At 34.7% G+C, this 19394-nt stretch overlaps 1 protein-coding gene across 2 annotated transcripts in view; it reads right to left on the bottom strand.

Annotated features, from left to right (window-relative positions):
* Window positions 1–543: 543 nt before the first annotated feature.
* Window positions 544–19394, bottom strand: part of FHIP2A (FHF complex subunit HOOK interacting protein 2A) — a 37241-nt gene continuing 18390 nt past the window's right edge. For both annotated transcript variants that reach the window (XM_077126107.1, XM_077126108.1), the window contains exons 9-17: window positions 18998–19074; window positions 18707–18899; window positions 18355–18524; window positions 17852–17995; window positions 16857–16947; window positions 6379–6522; window positions 1856–1996; window positions 1417–1520; window positions 544–1312 (exon numbers count right to left, since the gene is read on the bottom strand). In XM_077126107.1, coding sequence (XP_076982222.1) covers window positions 1207–1312; window positions 1417–1520; window positions 1856–1996; window positions 6379–6522; window positions 16857–16947; window positions 17852–17995; window positions 18355–18524; window positions 18707–18899; window positions 18998–19074 — 1170 coding nt within the window. In that variant the 3' untranslated portion in view covers window positions 544–1206. The remainder of the gene's footprint in view (window positions 1313–1416; window positions 1521–1855; window positions 1997–6378; window positions 6523–16856; window positions 16948–17851; window positions 17996–18354; window positions 18525–18706; window positions 18900–18997; window positions 19075–19394) is intronic.

Genomic DNA, 19394 nt, shown 5'->3' with positions numbered 1-19394 from the left:
CCAGCAAACACTATTTTGTTTATCAAGTATAAACATGCTGTGCACAGCGCAGCTCTGCTCAACTACCAATACACATTATACATACACATACCCATTCACAGACATCCCCAATTTACCAAAATCCTTTAACATGTAAACAGGACATCTAAAAGACTGGTTTTTGTTTCTGTTTTTCAAATTTCTTTACAACCATTCAAACAAAAAAACTGAACAAAATGAAAAATGTAAACATTAAGGAGGCCATTGGCTTTTGATTGCTGTCTAAGAGTTATCAGTCAGTTCCCTTCCTAGACATTATCATGGATTTCAATGAGGAAATCAAATTATAAAGCCCTTTATGAGTCAACTTTAGAGACAGAAGGAAAAATAAAAGGTTCTCAACCCAATACATGTTAATTAGCTTAAAAAATACTATTTTAGCAAACCACCAATGATGAGCATATATTCAACAATGTTGCAAAAATGACACAGCTTAAATAAACTGGATCCACACATGAAAATCAATCACCAACATGGCTAGGTGCACAAAAGAGTAAAAGAATGTCTCTTTAAAAATATATATATTATATTAATCAAGAATTTCTTTATCATATTAAATTGTTATTCTTAGAAAAGCTGAAGTAAACTAATGGTGTTCTATACATTTTCACTTGGGTTGTCAACTCCTGTAATTAACTTAGTTCCTTTGATGGTTCCTGAATTGCATTTTTTTCTAATTTACAGTTTCTTTTCATATTTTGTTTGATAAGAATTCTGACTTTAAAAAGTTATAAAATTAGTGAATTTCTTTGCTACTTATTAATCCAAAAGAATATAAGCACTTGAGTCCCAGAGAATGTCAAAATGCCTTGCTACCTAAAAGGATATTAAAATAACAGAAATATCATCAAAGTCATGACATCAGAAATTTTGCAGCTTTTCACACAGTCATCAGAAATGCTTATTTCCTGAAGTTCCTTTGATTGTATCCTGGATTCAATGATGTGCAATATTATATATAGAACCATTATGATAAAGCCAATGAAAACAACTTTGTACAACATTTTACCAGCTGTCACTCAGTGAGTTCTTAATGGTTCTGTTCAGTTTGCTTGCAATACTTCATTTAAAAAGGCTTTTAATCCTCTCTTGGCTGGGTGGACATGAGTCTTTTTTGATGAAATATACACAATTGTTCTCCTCCCCTAGATACTTGAAAGATGCTATTCATGGTGTGGAGGAAGCATGGTATTTCACAAATGCAATCGCCGCCAGTTCCTTACAGAATTCTTCCAGCACAATCACACCCTCTAGCAACGTGATGTGGTCAATACTGGTGAAGGAAAAATAGAGAGTAAATCAATTCAGGATATCAGAAAATCATTAAGTTTTGGCAAAATTTTTAGATTAAAAAAAACATATAAAACATTGACTAACCTAGGGCCTTCAGGTTCCAAACCGAGGAGTCGCTTCCTGACCAGCAGAAGTTTGGGAGTGAAGTCTTGAATTCGCTGAATTCGCACCATAAGGTCTCCAACAACCTGCATGACAGAGACAAAAGGAACTCGGTTTCTGAAATCAAACACATAAGTGTATGCAGGATAATAAGAATTTCATTCGCTACTGCTGAATAACGAATGTCAACTCTCACTATTCATATGACTATCTTTGACCAAGAACTCATACCTATTCCTTAAAATATAAAATAAATAAATACCTTATAAAATAATGAAAACTAGTTCAGAATGTATAATAATTATTTTAAGATAGCAGATATATATTTTTCATTATGTGACACTATCTATATACAATGCTTTTAAAATGTTGATTGGACAGGTTTAGCAATCCTGAGAATATAACAAAACTTGTAACTCACCCTGACAATTACAGAGAAGAGAGATCTACAGCCAGAAGCAAGGTTCACATAAGGATCCAAAAGGTACTCGTGTATGTGTGGATGAGGGAAGAGAGAAAGTCTGGATAACACCGAGGTTACTTGTAAATTCACATCATATGGCTAGGGAGAAGTATAAAATAGAATGTCATTTGATATTATTTATAATATATATACTTGTGTACAAATTTACCATTTCAGTTTGTCTTTCCAAGAAAGGAGAATTTACCATCTTACTGTTCCCTTCCAGATGCTTTTTCTGCAATGGAAATAACCATAACTAAATTAGCTCTCACCATTATATGCAAAATACATAGATTCTAGTCCTAAAACAAAAAAAAAAGTGCATGGATATAAATATCGAAAAAAATACGTAACTTATATAGTCAGAATTTCTGCTGTATATAGGTTGCTTTAACAAAATAGTTGAAGAAGTCATCAAAAACATTAATGTAATATGTACTATTAATGACAAAAAAACAGAGAACACGTTAAGTATAAGATGAAAGAAATAGAAGAGAAAATATTAAATAAATCACAGAACGTTGTTAACAGAATGAAATTATTGAGGATAGAAATGACCACCATATGCCTTAAAATGAATGAGGAGATTCAAAATGGTGATTACTGACAGGGATCATCTTATTTACTGCATGAGCCTTACCGCTCCCAAAACAGTTGTTCATCTGTGTACAGTTCTGCATAAAGAGCCATCCGCATGGATATATAGTTACAATTTTACTTGTGTTCCAGTTTTCTATTTCTAACATGTTTATTCTTTACAGTACGCAGTTTGCAGGTGCTTTACAGAGGATGTCGTACACTCAAAACAAAAAATATACTATACAAATTGAACTCCTATGATTATGCTTAGAACCCTTCCAGGCTTGTTCTACGTACCCAAAGAAAATTGAGTGAATGAAGCAAAAAGAGCTTTGGTCAGAAGAATGAGGAAGAAAGAGGGTGTCTGGAGGACTAAGAAATCTATGTTGTAGCATGGAGAAAACTGGTTCAGGACCATGTTTAATATTTAGTTAGGGAATCTGAATATTTTATTCTCATCATTCGATTGAATAGCTTTTTTAAAAAACAGCTTTTGAACCCTAGATCATACTGAATAACAAAAACTGAACATTTGGCACTCAGCTTGGGCACATGCCACAAGATACCAAAGGCACTCAAATTCTATGCTCTCAGTCCAATTTTAGTCTTTCTTAGTTACCACTAAATTCACGAACACCAAGTTTTCAAAAGAAAAACTATCCCTCAGTCACTCCTATTCAAAGCCTACTTTCAAGCAAAAGAAATGAAAGGAAAGATACATTCCTAGAAAGGGATAATTTGAAGATTATCTTGATAATATTTTCAACAAAATAGCCTTTTCCAAGACAACTCAAAAACAATGAACTCACATTAAGTTGCATTTTAGGTGCAAAAGATATATTTTTGAAATCTATATAAAAATACATTTAGGGGCAGTGCAATGGTGACTCAGCCGCAGAATGCTCGCCTGCCATGCCGGAGACCCAGGTTTGAATCCCAGAGCCTGCCCATGCCAAAACAACAACAACAACAACAACAAAAAAAAACATCGGTAAAGAATGTAGACAAAGCAATTCAAAATACAACTTAAGTAGAGAATTACATTTCAGGTGATTCGTATATTTTTGGTCACTAAATTCTGCCATTTGAAGATAAACAAGTAAGCCAACAAAATTTGGCTTTAAACAAAGACATACTACTACTTAAATTTTATGTTTTTTCAATATGGCATTACTTTGGGTTTTAGCTTTATTTTAGCATTAATCCATGACTTAGGTTGTTTAAGAAACTTAAGATTAATATTAATGTTTCTTAATGTTGTAAAAATGAAAATAAATTTCAGCAATACAGAAATTCTTTCTGAAATGGTCTCATTTCACATAGGTAGTAACTTTATAACAAGTTATCTTTTTGGGAATTGTTAAGAGTAAATATTTATATCTACAATTCTAAATCCCTTTGTTTTGCATTTTATAAAGAATTCACCTGAAAGAAAAATGAACCAGATTTATCACATGTCAAATGGACTTGGTCCATTCTTGATGCAGCACACACCGAAAATAAAGTCTGAAGTTTAAGACAATAAATTTGACTTCAAAGCATACTGAGGTCACCAACAAACTTAGTCTCCCCATGTCTACTAAAGGCCAAAATATGCAGATGGTCAAAATAAGATTTAAATAAAAATTTTAAAAATCCCAACCACCTGATGGTCTCTGAAATTTATAACAATTTGCATTTAAACCACAATTTGTATTCATAAAACTATCTTAAATTTCTTATTCCATTTAATTCTTCTGAAAAAATCTAATGGAAGGTTAGAACAAATAATACAATTGCATATTAACAGTAAGAAAATGAGACATGCGCCTAAATTATTTGTCCCAGGCCAAACTGTTCAGCCTTAGGGCAAGGACAAACAAGCACTTGAGTTTTCTTACATTTTTATGGTATTCTTCATATCCTACTGCAGACTTCTTGTCCTTTTACTATCTTTTTAAAATCACTAAATTTACAAATAATACTAAATGTTTGTGTTATCAAGTATTTTACAATCTTAAAATCGTGACAATACAAATGTCATGAGCATTTGATGTCATAACCTCTCAATTACATGTGTAGTCTTATTCACAGTAAAGGTTTAATATCAGCCTGGTTACCCTGACCCTATTAGGGACACATACTCAGAGAATGCAGGCAACAGCATCCTTAGCAAAAAAATTTAGGAAAGAAAGAAAATGAAAATAAACCAAGTATATTTAGTACTCCACAACCCATGCATTATCTCTGAAATCTGACCATATAATGTTCTTACCTAAAAAGGCTTGGAAAATCAAGTGTTTTTAAAACAAAAGGGTTGAGGCTGGGCTCCACAGCTTACTAACTATAAATCATGTAACTGACACTTCATGTATAAAATACGAATACTAGAAAGCTGCCTTAAAAATCTGCCCTTCTTATCATCACAGGGTTACAGAAAGAATGAATGAGACACTGTATATGTGTGTGAATTCCTATCTGGTGAAATAATAATAAGTTTAAGCATTTCAGGATATTCTGTCCTCAATATAACCTTTTTATGTTAGCAGTGTACAAACTATAGAAAAAAAAAAGCTCAAACAGAATTTTTCAATTTAGATTACTTTTTAGTGCTTTTGGTAAAAATTTCTGAAGATTATCGACTTGATATGATTATTATATCTCTTGCTTATTAGCTAAATCAGATTCAAACTAAACTTAGCAAACCGGCACAAAAAACAAAACAAAACACATTAAACTGACAAATCTCAGCTACCTAACAGGTTTATACAGATTTAATATATAGACCATAATACCTACAATAGCAGATTTAAATACTTTGGTTATTGATATAAAACAAACAACTAAACAATAGAAACACAGCACGTACTATTAACAGAGGGGGAAAAAAGATGACCCAGGCTATCTCTTTATTGATTATGATCAAAAACAGTACTGAATGAAGTCTGACCTAGAACTGTTTCTCAATTTATAATTTCTTTACTTGAAATGTTATTGAGATCAGCCTGTTTATGCAGTAAATTTCTTTTATTATTCCCTATGTCCACATAAATATTTAACTAAAATGCCAAAAAAGAACAAGTACTTTAATATACATTTTAAAATTAATTCTAAAATGGTTAACTTGAAATAATTCCATGTTGAAGCAAGTAGTGTGCCAGGTTATTTTATTTTAAGTACATATCCTGATGCTTAAAGCATTTCAAAGAGATATCTCTCACTGATAAATAAATCACCTCACTTTATGAGGTGAGAGAGGAAGGGATTCTGTAATTCTAAAATCATATTTCTGATAATCAATATAGATATATGTATCAATATGTCAGCTGATAGTGATTTTTCCCACCTTTGAATAAGGTAACTTTTAAAAAATTTCACCTCCCCCTCATGAAAATGAGCATCAAGGACAAGTTCTCTGTCTGAAGAGTCAGGTTTATCTAAGTCTGTTCAGTAACTTTAATGAGATCAAGGTGTTTAAGATACAATTTGAAGTGACATAAGGTCCTCTGAATTGACTTAAAAAGGCTTACTCTATATATACCTATACAAATAGTACTAACCAAAAGGCTTCTAAGTTAATCATAATAGGAAATCACTCTAATCACCTCCAAAAGGTTCTAAAGACAATGGCCTATGAAGAGAAGTAAAACATACAATTCTGTAACAGGTATAAAGCCAAATAAATGTTTTTTACAAACATTTATATTTATAAACAAAATGTTATATATATATAAATAAATATATCAACTGCATCAGAAACCCACCAGTTGACAATCAAGCTTTATGAAAAAGTAATCTAGTGAAAAAACTAGGAAAATAATAAAACAGCCTTATTGAAGATCTAAACTAAGATTTGAGATGTGAGATGAACCCATGGTGAATGGTAACAAAATAATATGAAAATTACTATTTTAAAACATTACCTGATCAAGAATTCTTCCCATTCTGTCAAATAAAACTTTCAAAAAATGACCTTCAAAGAAAGCTGCTTCTAAATTGCACTTTTCCAATGCTTTTGGAGACCCAGGCCACTCCCATCTCAAGCAGATAGCACAGTAGTCCCGGAACTAGGCGGAAAAAAGGATTTGAATTATTAAAGAACAAAAAACAAGGTGAAATTAAGAAGAAATAATTTATTCAAATATACATATAAAAATTCTATTTGAAAGCTGAGCAGCTGCTACATGTGAGCTGTCTGAAAAGGGAGAGAGGAAAAAGAAAATGCAAGGAAGGGAGGGGTAGGAGAGATGGCTTAGATGATACCGGGACAAGAGAGAGAAGGGAGATCATAATCAGGAATAACCACCATTATGTGTTGGTAGAAAAGGGACATCTTTTAACTTTACCAAAGTAATCCTTTTATTTTCACCACAGATTCAGAGTACATTTACAAGGCAAAGTTAAGTCCTAGCTAAGTTTTCAAATTGATTCTAAGATACTACATATGACAGATGCATATTATCTAATAAAGCAAGACTGACTTTCCTATAATGTATACATACAAGGCATGTTGTTTTTATAGGATAAAACAATGCTGCTCAAAGTGTGATCTATGGACCAGTGCTAGTCCCCAAACCATTTGCTACCATCTGTAATGAGTTATGTAAAAAACTGAGAGTAAATATTTAGAAACTTTTACAGCAACTTGACTGAGTAATTTTATGTCTGCTGAATCTGATAATAAACTAATCAGGGCTTGCATTTTGAGTGTTTTCTTTTCTTTTAGCAAAGTATTTTTATTGTATCTTACAAAATATTGATCTACAACAAATTGAAAATAATAAAAAAAACTGGTCCTTTACTGCAGATGGTTTATCACTGGGATAACATGGATTTTTATAAGTATGGGTCTATCTTACAGAATAAAAGTGAATTTCAAAAGTCTTTTCAGATTAGTCTGGGGAAGAGTGTCAAGATGGCGGCTTAGTGAGGTGTGGGATTTAGTTCGTCCTCCAAAACAGCTACTAAATAGCCAGGAACAGTACAGAACAACTCCTGGGGCCACGTCAGTGACTGGACACGCAGTGTACCCCAGTATGGACAAGCTGGACCGGCTGCGAGCCCCCCCAGAACCGTGAGTTCCCCAAGCCGGCGCCCCTCCCCCACAGGCTGCTTCCCAGAGGGGAAAGGAAAGGGACTGTACCAGCAGCAGGGGCTGAGCACAACTAAGCTTCAATTGCGGAATTAATTCACAAATTCTGACTACTAAAAACAGGCCCCCAGCTCAGCTGAACCTGGTCAAAGCAGAGGCTGCTGATTTCTGCCCCAGCTCGAGGAGGCAGGGCTGATGGAAAAAGAAAAAAAGAAACAGAGTTTTTTGGGATCAGATAGCACATAATTCTTGAAAGGTTCTGCGCTCTGAAGGAAACAAGGAGGCACACAGGATCTGAAGGTATACAAAGTAATATACCAACTTACGCTCTTGATTGGCAAACCTGAGGAACCAGGTTCCTGCTCTGAGAAAGATTTTTCTCTTTCTCTCTTTTTTTTTTCTTTGTGGCTATGTTTCTACAAAGGCTGGACTGCCTTTGGATACAGCTGGAAGGGTTTCACGGGCTGCAACTGCCCCAGGCACAGGTAGAAACAAGCTTGTTGGAGAGCTTGTCTGGAGCCTGTGCCTTCCCCAGGAGAAAGGGGGGGGGGGCAGCTAAGGTGGATTCCCTCCCTCAAGGAATTCAGAACCCAGGGTTTGGAAATTTGAAGCAATTAAAGCCAGTCTACAACCTCTCCTCTGTCTCCACCATGCCCCCAGCAGGGAGAGTCGGCTGAAGCTAAAGGTACTGCATCACTGTATGCTGGTGGGACCTGCAGGCAGACAAGTGTGACATACTGGGCAGGATACGAAAAACACAGTCCAGAGACTTCATAGGAAAGACTTTCAAGATGCTGGGTCTCACCCTTGAGGAAAACTGACGCAGGTGACTCTTTCTTCCTGACAGGAGGCCAGTTTGGTCTGGGAAAAACTGGCTGGGATCTATAACACCAAAGTAGAACCTCATAATGGTAGGAAGAAAAAGGCACCATACAGGGAAGGTAAGAAACAAGAAAACAAGAACTGAAAGATTTTCCTCTGTTAAACAAAAACTAAGCTAGTGCTCCAGAATAAGCTGAACTGAACATTAAAGAACAGATAGACAACAAAGTCATCCAGCAAGAAAACCCTGGGTAAAAGAAGTGAAAACAATCTCCAGAATAAACGAATTAAGGTAATTAAATGCCTAGACACCAGCAAAAAATAATGACTTAACTAGGAAAATTGAAAATATGGCCTAGTCAAAGGAACAAACCAACAATTCAAATGAAATACAGGAATTGAAACAATTAATTCAAAATGTGCGAACAGACATGGAAAACCTCCTCAAAAATCAAATCAATGAATTGAGGGAGGATACAAAGAAGGCAAGGAATGAAAAAAAAGAAGAAACAGTCTGAAAAAACAAGTCAAAGAACTTATGAGAATGAAAGGCACAGAAGAGATGAAAAAACAATGGAAAACTATAATGTCAGATTTCAAAAGGCAGAAAATAGGATTAGTGAACTGGAGGATGGACTATCTGAAATCTGCCAAACAAAAGAAAACATAGAGAAAAGAATGGAAAAATATGAGCAGGGACTCAGGGAACTGAATGACAACATGAACTACACGAATATATGTGTTGTGGGTGTCCCAGAAGGAGAAGAGAAGGGAAAAGGAGGAGAAAAACTAATGGAGGAAATTATCACTGAAAATTTCCCAACTCTTATGAAAGACTTAAAATTACAGATCCAAGAAGTATAGCGTACCCCAGAGAGAATAGATCCAAATAGACGTACTCCAAGACACTTACTAATCAGAATGTCAGATGTCAAAGAGAAAGAGAGAATCTTGAAAGTAGCAAGAGAAAAGCAATCCATCACATACAAGGGAAGCCCAATAAGACTATGCATAGATTTTTCAGCAGAAACCATGACAGCAAGAAGACGTGGGATGACATATTTAAATTACTAAAACAGAAAAACTACCAACCAAGAATTCTATATCCAACAAAACTGTCCTTCAAAAATGAGGGAGAGGGTGGGCCACGGTGGCTCAGTGGCAGAGTTCTTGCCTGCCACGCCAGAGACCTGGGTTCGATTCCTGGTGCATGCTCATGTTAAAAAAAAAAAAAATGAGGGAGAAATTAAAACATTTTCAGACAAAAAATTACTGAGAGAACAGGTAACCAAGAGACTGGCCCTGCAAGAAATACTAAAGGAAGCACTAGAGGCAGAATGCTCCAAAATACATGAGGCAAACACTGAAAAGAAAAACAGACACATCTACCATAATAGTTAGAGACTTCAATTACACACTCTCGTCAATGGACAGAACATCTGGACAGAGGATCAATAAAGAAACAGAGAATTTGAATAATACAATAAATTAGCTAGACTTAACAGACATTTATAGAACATTACACCCCACAACAGCAGGATGCACCTTTTTTTCAAGTGCTCATGGATCATTCTCAAGGATAGACCATATGCTGGGTCACAAAGCAAGTCTCAATAAATTTAACAAGATTGAAATCATACAAAGCACTTTCTCAGATCATAAAGGAATGAAGCTGGAAATCAGTAATAGGCAGAGTGCCAGAAAATTCACAAATATGTGGAAGCTAAACAACATACGCTTAAAAAACCAGAGGGTCAAGGAAGAAATTACAAGATAAATCAGTAAATATCTCGAGGCAAATGAAAATAAAAACACAACGTATCAAAATTTATGGGATGCAGCAAAGGCACTGCTAAGAGGGAAATATATTGCCCTAAATACCTATATCAAAAAAGAAGAAAGGACAAAAATCGAAGAATTAACTGTCCACTAGGAAGAATAGAGAAAGAACAGCAAACTAACCCCAAAGCAAGTAAAAGGAAAGAAATAATGAAGATTAGAGCAGAAATAAATGAAATTGAGAATATGAAAACAATTGAGAAAATCAACAAAACCAGAAGTTGGTTCTCTGAGAAAATCAATAAGATTGATGGACCCTTAGTGAGGTTGACAATAAGAAGAAGAGAGAGGATTCAAATAAATAAAATCAGAAATAGAAGAGGAGACATAACCACTGACCCCACAGAAATAAAGGTTACGTAATGAGAGGATACTATGAACAACTTTATGCTAATAAATTTGACAATGTAGATGAAATGGACAACTTTCTAGAAAGGCTTGAACAACCAACACTAACTCAAGAAGAAATAGACAACCTTAACAAAACAATCACAAGTAAAGAAATTGACTCAGTCATTAAGAAGCTCCCCAAAAAGTAAAGTCCAGGACCAGATGGCTTCACATGTGAATTCTATCAAACATTCAAGAAAGAATTAGTACCAATCCTGCTCAAACTGTTCAAAAAAATTGAAGAGAAGGGAAAGCTACCTAACTCATTCTATGAAGCCAACATCATCCTCGTATCAAAGCCAGACAAAGATACTACAAAAAAAGAAAACAACAGACCAATCTCTCTAATGAATATAGATGCAAAAATCCTCAACAAAATTCTAGCAAATCAAATCCAGCAGTGCATTAAAAGAATTATACACCATGACCAAGTAGGATTCATCCCAGGTATACAAGAATGGTTCAACATAAGAAAATCAATTAACATACCATATCAGCAAATCAAAGCAGAAAAACCACATGATATCTCAATTGACACAGAAAAGGCATTTGACAAATTCAGCATCCTTTCCTGTGGAAATCACTTCAAAAGACAGGAGTAGAAGGGAACTTCCTCAAAATGATAAAGGGAATATAAGAAAAACCCATAGCTAGCATCATCCTCAATGGGGAAAAACTGCAAACTTTCCCTATAAGATCAGGAACAAGACAAGGATGTGTACTATCACCACTTTTATTCAACATTGTGTTGGAAGTTCTAGCCAGAGCAATTAGATAAGAAAAAAGAAATACAAGGCATCAAAATTGGAAAGGAAGAAGTAAAACTCTCACTGTTTGCAGATGATATGATGCTATATGTTGAAAACCTCAAAAAATCCACAGCAAAACTACTAGAGCTAATAAATGAGTACAGCAAAGTGGCAGGTTACAAAATCAACACTCAAAAATCTGTAATGTATCTATACACTAGTAATGAACAATCTGAGAGGGAAATCAAGAAAAAAATTCCATTTACATTTGCAACCAAAAGAATAAAATATTTAGGAATAAAAACTAAAGAGACAAAAGACCTATACAAAGAAAACTACAAGAAATTGTTAAAATAAATCTCAGAAGACCTATATAAATGGAAGGGCATACCGTGTTCATGGACTGGAAGACTAAATATAGTTAAGATGTCAATTCTACCTAAATTGATTTACAGATTCAATGCAATACCAATTAAAATCCCAAAAACTCACTTTTCAGAACTAGAAAAACCAATAACCAAATTTATCTGGAAGGGCAGGGTGCCCCAAATAACTAAAAGTATCCTGAGAAAAAAAAATGAAGTTGGAGGTCTCAGGCTACCTGACTTTAAGGCATATTATGAAGCTACAGTGGTCAAAACACCATGGTACTGTCATAAAGATAGATACACTGAGCAATGGAATAGAATAGAGTGTTCAGATACAGACCCTCTCATCTATGGACAACTGATATTTGATAAGGCAGTCAAGCCAACTCAACTGGGACAGAACAGTCTCTTCAATAAATGGTGCCTACAGAATTGGATATCCACATGCAAAAGAATGAAAGAGGATCCATATCTCACACCCTATACAAAAATTAACACAAAATGGATCAAAGACCTAAACATTAGATCTAAGACCATAAAACTGTTAGAAGAAAATGTAGGGAGATATCTTATAAACCTTCTAATAGGAGGCAGTCTCCTAGACCTTACACCTAAAGCACAAGCTTTGAATAAATAAATAAATAAATGGGAACTCCTGAAAATTAAACATTTTTGTGCATCAAAGAACTTCGTCAAGAAAGTAAAAAGACAGCCTACACAATCACAATGGGAGACAATATTTGGAAATGATATATCAGATAAAGGTCTAATATTCAGAATATATAAAGAGATTGTTCAACTCAACAACAAAAAGACAGCCAACCCAATCACAAAATGGGCAAAAGACTTGAAAACACACTCCTCAGAAAAGGAAATACAAATGACCAAAAGGCACATGAAAAGATGCTCAACTTCCCTGTCTATCAGGGAAATGCGAATAAAAACCCCAATGAGATATCATCTCACACCTACCAGCATGGCCATTATCAATAAAACAGAAAATGACAAGTGCTGGAGAGGATGTAGAGAAAGAGGCACACTTATCCACTGTTGGTGGGAATGTCAAACGGTACAACCGCTGTGGAAGGCAGTTTGGTGGTTCCTCAGGAAGCTAAATATAGAATTGCCATATGACCTAGCAGTACCATTGCTAGGTATCTACTCAGAGGACATGAGGGCAAGGACACAAATGGACATTTGCACACCAATGTTTATAGCAGCGTTATTTAGAAATGGAAACAGTCAAAATGTCCATCAACAGACAAGAGGCTAAATAAGCTGTGGTATATACATATGATGGAATATTATGTAGTCATAAGTCAGAATAAAGTTATGAAGTATGTAACAACATGGATGGACCTTAAGGACATTATGCTGAGTGAGATTAGCCTGAAACAAAAGGACAAATACTGTATGGTCTCACTGATATGAACTGACATTAGGGAATAAACTTGGAGAATTTCATTGGTAACAGAGACCATAAAGAGATATAAATACGTTAAGATATTGGGTAATTGGAGCTGAAGGGATAAAGATTATGCAACAGGACTGATTGTAAAAACTCAGAAATGGATAGCACAATACTACCTAACTATAATACAATTATGTTAAAACACCAAATGAAGCTGAATGTGGGAATGATAAAGGGAGGAGGGCTGGGGGCACAAATGACATCAGAAAGAAAGACGATAAAGATTGAGATGGTATAATCTAGGAATGCCTAGAGTATATAATGATAGTGACTAGATGTACAAATTAAAAAAATGTTTTTGCATGAGGAAGAACATAGGAATGTCATTACAGCAGGGTGTTGAAAACAGAGAGTAATTAATATTTTAAAATTTTAACTTATGTGTGAGACTAAAGGAAAAAAATGTTTATTTGGTACAAAATTTATATTTTGACTAGTGCATTTCCTAATATAATTTACGTAGACAGCTTAATCAAACACCATAAGTACATGGAACCTTGAGTAGGACATGAGATTTTATTGGTTTGTCCACAATGATGCCCTGATAAATCCCAGAGTGATTTTAACAGTAAATAAAAAAGTATTTGCAAAGTCCCCTTGGGGGAATGGAGAGAAAGCAGAAAATTCAACTTCCCCACGTTGAATTCCTGATATTCTCACAAGCAGTGGGGACAACCAAAGCAACAGCCTGAGCCCTCAATCTCGGGGTTTGTTCATATGAAACTTAACCCCACAAAGGATAGGTCAAACCTACTTAAAATTAGGCCTATGAGTTACCCCCAAGAGAACCTCTTTTGTTGCTCAATTGTGACCTCTCTCTCCAGCCAACACAACAAGCAAACTCACTGCCCTCCCCCTGTCCACGTGGGACATGACTCCCAGGGGTGTGGCCCTTCCTGGCAAAATGGGACAGAAATCCTAGAATGAGCTGAGACTCAGCATCAAGGGATTGAGAAAACCTTCTCGACCAAAAGGGGGAAGAGAGAAATGAGACAAAAATAAAGTGTCACTGGCTGAGAGATTCCAAACAGAGTCGAGAGGTTATCCTGGAGGTTATTCTTACATATTAAATAGATATCATCTTGTTAGTCAAGATGTAATGGAGAGGTTGGAGGGAACTGCCTGAAAATGTACAGTTGTGTTCCAGTAGCTATGTTTCTTTAGGATGACTGTATAATAATACAGCTTTCACAATGTGACTGTGTGATTGTGAAAACTTGTGTCTGATGTTCCTTTTATCTACCTTATCAACAGATGAGTAAAACATATGGAATAAAAATAAATAATAGGGGAAACAAATGTAAAAATAAATTTAGATTGAAATGCTAGTGATCAATGAAAGAGAGGGGTAAGGGGTATGGTATGTATGTTTTTCTATTGTCTTTTTATTTCTTTTTCTGAATTGATGCAAATGTTCTAAGAAATTATCATGATGATGAATATGCAACTATGTGATGATATTGTGAATTACTGATTATATATTTGGAATGGAATGACCATAAGTTAAGAATGTTTGCGTTGTTTGTTATATTTTTTTAAAAAATAAAAAAAAATCCAACTTCTTCAATACACTTTCTTAGTGTAAATAATCTAACTTGCATTAGATAATATTCTTTATAAAAGTCATACCATTTTTCAGTTAAGCATTTTAACGTTGCTCCCTTTGAAATTCTAACCTAAACAAGTAGGAGTTTAAAAAACGTTATCTTTTCTGCTTTTCTCTATTTTCTAATTTTTCTGAAACAATCATAATAATTGCATTTGATCGAAATGAGAGAAACTTTACAGTAAAAAAAATGCTGTTTAAAAATTAAACTGAGGTATTTTTTACTTTTATTGTCTTTAATTAAGTGTACATGTAAGTTATTTATAACCCTACTAATCCAGTTATTTGTCATAACGTGGACTTGAATTCAAGTTTAAAGTATTATAAATTAACTACAGACACACAAATTAACCATATTAACATATTTTAATCCAAAGTGTATTAAATGTGTATTTTTCTGATCTTAGAAATTTTGAATATATTCTTCTAGTTATTTGTCAAAAAATAATAGTTTCTGATACTCTACCATGTATAAAGCCCTAAGTTACAAATTTTATTTTTGGGGGGGAGGGGCGGGGTTTCAATGGTAAATCAGACATGAATCACACCCTTAAGAGTTTTCATGTGCCTGTATAACCATAGTATAAGAAACTGAGCATGAAAGGCCACAAAAGGGGTAGAGCTATAATGCCATACTATTTAGAAAGAAGGCTTACCTTAACTGGTGGGGGACGGAAAGAAGAGGGTAAAGAGAATAAACTAGGAGGGGCATGTAATCTGGACCTAAAACACAGTGCAGAAATACAGATATTAGATGATGGGCTAGATATCAAAGGAGAAGAAAATCTGCCAGGCAAACAGAAAAGCATCAGTAAAAGCATGTAAGTGTCATATAGGGGTAGACTGTAAAGTAGAAGTAGGAATTAAAGATGGAAAGGCAGGCTGGAGAACTGATCCAAAGGATGCTGAATGCTAAAATTAGATGTCTAAGTGTTGACACTTTGAGAGTTACTAAAGAAAGAAGGGGGGTGATTGTGCTTAAGTCTATACTTTAAGGAGATTAATCTGTTAATAGACTCTAAGCAGAAGAAGCAAGGTGAAAAGATAAGTTATAAGGCCATTGCAACCCTAGGCAAAAGGTAAGACCTGAAGTAGGGTTTTGGAAGAAATTCTCCCAGAAATGGAGAGATGGGGAGACTGGAGAGATATGGTAGAGGCAAAGCTATTAAGCAATTAAGGCAATTACCAGATGTGAAACAGAATATAAGGTAGATGAATCAGAGATGACTCTGACTTCAAACCTGCGTGACTAGGAAGATGGAGGTACGACTGACCACAGCAGGAACAAAGGAGCAGATGCAGTTTTGAAGGAAGCAATGATGAGTTCTGCTTCAAAGAGCTGAAGGCAAGATCCTAGAAGGACATCTAAACAGCTGGGGCTACATGTCAGATAGAGAAGGTCAGATATGGAAGTGGGTTTACTCACAACAGGAATGAGTGCTGAGCCAGAAGAATGCCAAAGGAATGGAGAAAGAAAAGAGGGGAAATGATCAATTTTTTAGACAGAAGGAAGAAGACACCAGGCATACAAAGGAGCAACACAAGGAAAGGATGCTGCAAAAACCTTAAAAAGAAGGTGGTTTAAAATGTAAAATGTTGTAGAGCATTGAGGAAAGGTCGTTTGATTCAATAACTAAGAGGAGACCTTCAAGAAACCAGTTTCAGTGACATAGAATGCTAGAATGTAGGCAATGGAGTGAGAACTGGCAAAAGAGACAGCATTTAAAAATTATGTTGGAGAAGGTGAAAGGTTATTATCTTATGGACTGAGATCAAGGGTGGGTAGTAAGTAAATTAACAAGAAATCAGGTTTTGTATCAATAGAGGAAACGATTCAGGGGAGATATTATTAAAAGCACATGAAAAAAGAAAGAACACATAAAAAAATTCCAGAGAAACAGACACAGTCAAGGAAATGCAACACACCAGAAAGTAAAAGTAGTGAGAGTGTAGTTCAAGTCTTCAGGAGAGACAAAATTGGGGAAATGACTGTAGGAAATGTGACAGGGTGTTTATGTGCCTTCCTACTGGATTTTATTTCCAAACATTCATTACTTCCCTTACCTGCCTGTGGGCATCTCGGAGGTAGGTGTCATATCCAGTGCCCTCAACATGGTAGGATGATTTTGCTTCATCCGGTACAAGACAGAGAAAACTTAAACAAAACAAGAAAGCCATAACAAATAGCATAAATAGTCTCACAATCCAATAATATCTTTATATGTACTAAATCACTTTATACGTACTTAAGTTTAACCAAATATTAAAACAAAAGGAAACTTGAAAAATAAAATTATGTTATTTAAGTACTTAACTTGATTCAGTCTTATCACTTACTTATTCAGAATAATGAGTAAATACTCTCATTATTTTAAAGGTTTATTAAAAATTATTCACTTCACTGAAGTGAAAGTAAGCTGAAATAAGGCTCCCCACTCCCACCTCAGCCCCTCTATTTTGTACAATAGATTGCCCTGATACTTTTTAATCTCAGGAAATGGCTTTTAAGTAATTGAACTTAAGATTTTTATGCAGCCTAACTGTGTATCTTGAGCTCCATGCAATTTTCTCTAAAGTAACCTGCCAGAACTAGGTATAACAGTGATAGCATTGCAAGGGAAGAAAAGGAGAGAAGAGAAAGACCACAGAAAGAGAATTCAAAAGGAATTAGAAGAATAAAAAGGAACAGTCCTGTGCTTAGAATACATGAATACATATTTAGAAAGAAAAATTTGCCCAATTGGCATTTCCTATGTTAATCCAATAGGAAAGTACTTAGAATGAGTTATTTATATATATTAAAAAAAAGTACAGTATATCGAGAGTTTAATTAGCTACATATTTGCTTTTATTTCTATATTACAGTAGTGTTTTTCCCTTTTGATACTGGTTGTTATCACAGGCTGTCGCTACATAAGCATGTCAAAAGCTGACATAATTTTCAGATTAAAGAAGGGAAGACTTCCACTGAGTTCATCAGACGTTTCTGTAAGAATCTAAGGGAAGACTTCTTACATATAAAAACAAGTAAGAGTTGTCATATTTATACAGCAACTCACCTATTTACGATCTTATGGACTTCAGTTTTCCCGTCATTTTTCGGATGGTCTGGAGTGGTGGGAGGTGAAGAACTAAGCCACTCTTGGTTTGACAAGGTATTATCTGGTGAAATGTCAGTAAATATTGGATCCTCTTCTAGATCTCTAAGTTTAACAATGTTTAAAAAACTGTATTATGACATTTTCTAAACCAAAAGATTCTCTGCTTTGTTCTTAGGAAACATTAGATCATTTTTACAATGTTATAACAGTAAATTAAGGAAACAGTATATTTATATTCTAATAACAAAATCAACATATTAACAGACACAAGAATATAATTTTTTTTTAGCTGAATGAACAGATAACATCACTTTTTTATTTAAAAGGATAGTAGTTTCAGAGCATATAAATTTTATCCTAAAAATATCTTTTTTCTTAAGAATGAGGGGGAGAAATAAGAAGAGAGAGAATGTTACAACTGTATATGAAATGCTGAACTCATGGAGTTGGTAAAAACTTACACTGCTCCAGCTATCGAGCCATTCTCTACCACATCTTTATCTTCTGAGCACACAGGTCTATATTCTGTATAATTTCTCTCTCCAAGATTTCTTAGGACCAAGTTGTAAAGAATGTGCTCATTGGGTTTTTGCAAAAGATGTTCAAACATTCTTAATGTCATTATGCTTATCTGTAACCAAAAACAATAAACGTTAACAAAAAAAAATCTTTAAACAAGTTTTTCTTCTTGCCATTCTATAAGTCATGCTTGCCATTTAAAGTCATGTAAAAACAAAAAGGCTTTATTCAAAACATCACAAGCATATTAAAATAAGTCAAGAAAATCCAATTTGAAATCATGACATAGCTTACCTCATCAGATATATGATCACAGTGTTCAATTAACCTATGTCTTAAAGGATGTCTGCTAATTTCTGCCAGGGTTTCTGGTTCCCTCTGTTCTCCAAGGATAAAAAACACCATTTCTTGAAGTAAAACGTTGGAGGTTACTTGCCGAACAATGCGATGAAGCAGAGCAGTTGATGTCAGAATACCCATCTCTGAACTAAGCACAACAAACAGGTATTTTTTGGAAAAAAATAACATGAACACAGTGGTGGGTTTTTTTCTTTTTTTTTTTTTTAAAGGAAAGAGGCCACTCACGTTTGCATTAATTGAGGTTCCATAATACCTATGAAAAATCTTTCATGAACAGCTTTGGCCAGAGCAACAGCAGCAGTCTATAAAATATAAGCATCATCATCTTTTTAAATGAAAACAAGAGATTAATCTGCGATATCAACAAATAGTTTGTACTCCCGTCTGAATTAATATGGAAAACCAAAATTTTCTTTGACCATCTATTTAATGGCATACAAACCCTAGATTAGATATTAGCTACTGGGTTCTTTTAATTTTTTTAAATTTCCAAGAATAAGAACAGGACAGAAACATTATCCCAATCATCTCATAGTATTAACATCTCCTCAAAGAGGAAAAAGAGGGAGGCCAATGTCTCCTTATTAGATGTTGTGCCATACGTGAAGAAATATAAAAAACA

The sequence above is a fragment of the Tamandua tetradactyla genome, chromosome 13 (genome assembly GCF_023851605.1).
Source record: "Tamandua tetradactyla isolate mTamTet1 chromosome 13, mTamTet1.pri, whole genome shotgun sequence".
NCBI classification, from domain to species: domain Eukaryota; kingdom Metazoa; phylum Chordata; class Mammalia; order Pilosa; family Myrmecophagidae; genus Tamandua; species Tamandua tetradactyla.
The sequence above is the reverse complement of the archived record's forward strand: the minus strand, read 5'-3'. Positions and strand labels throughout refer to the sequence as shown.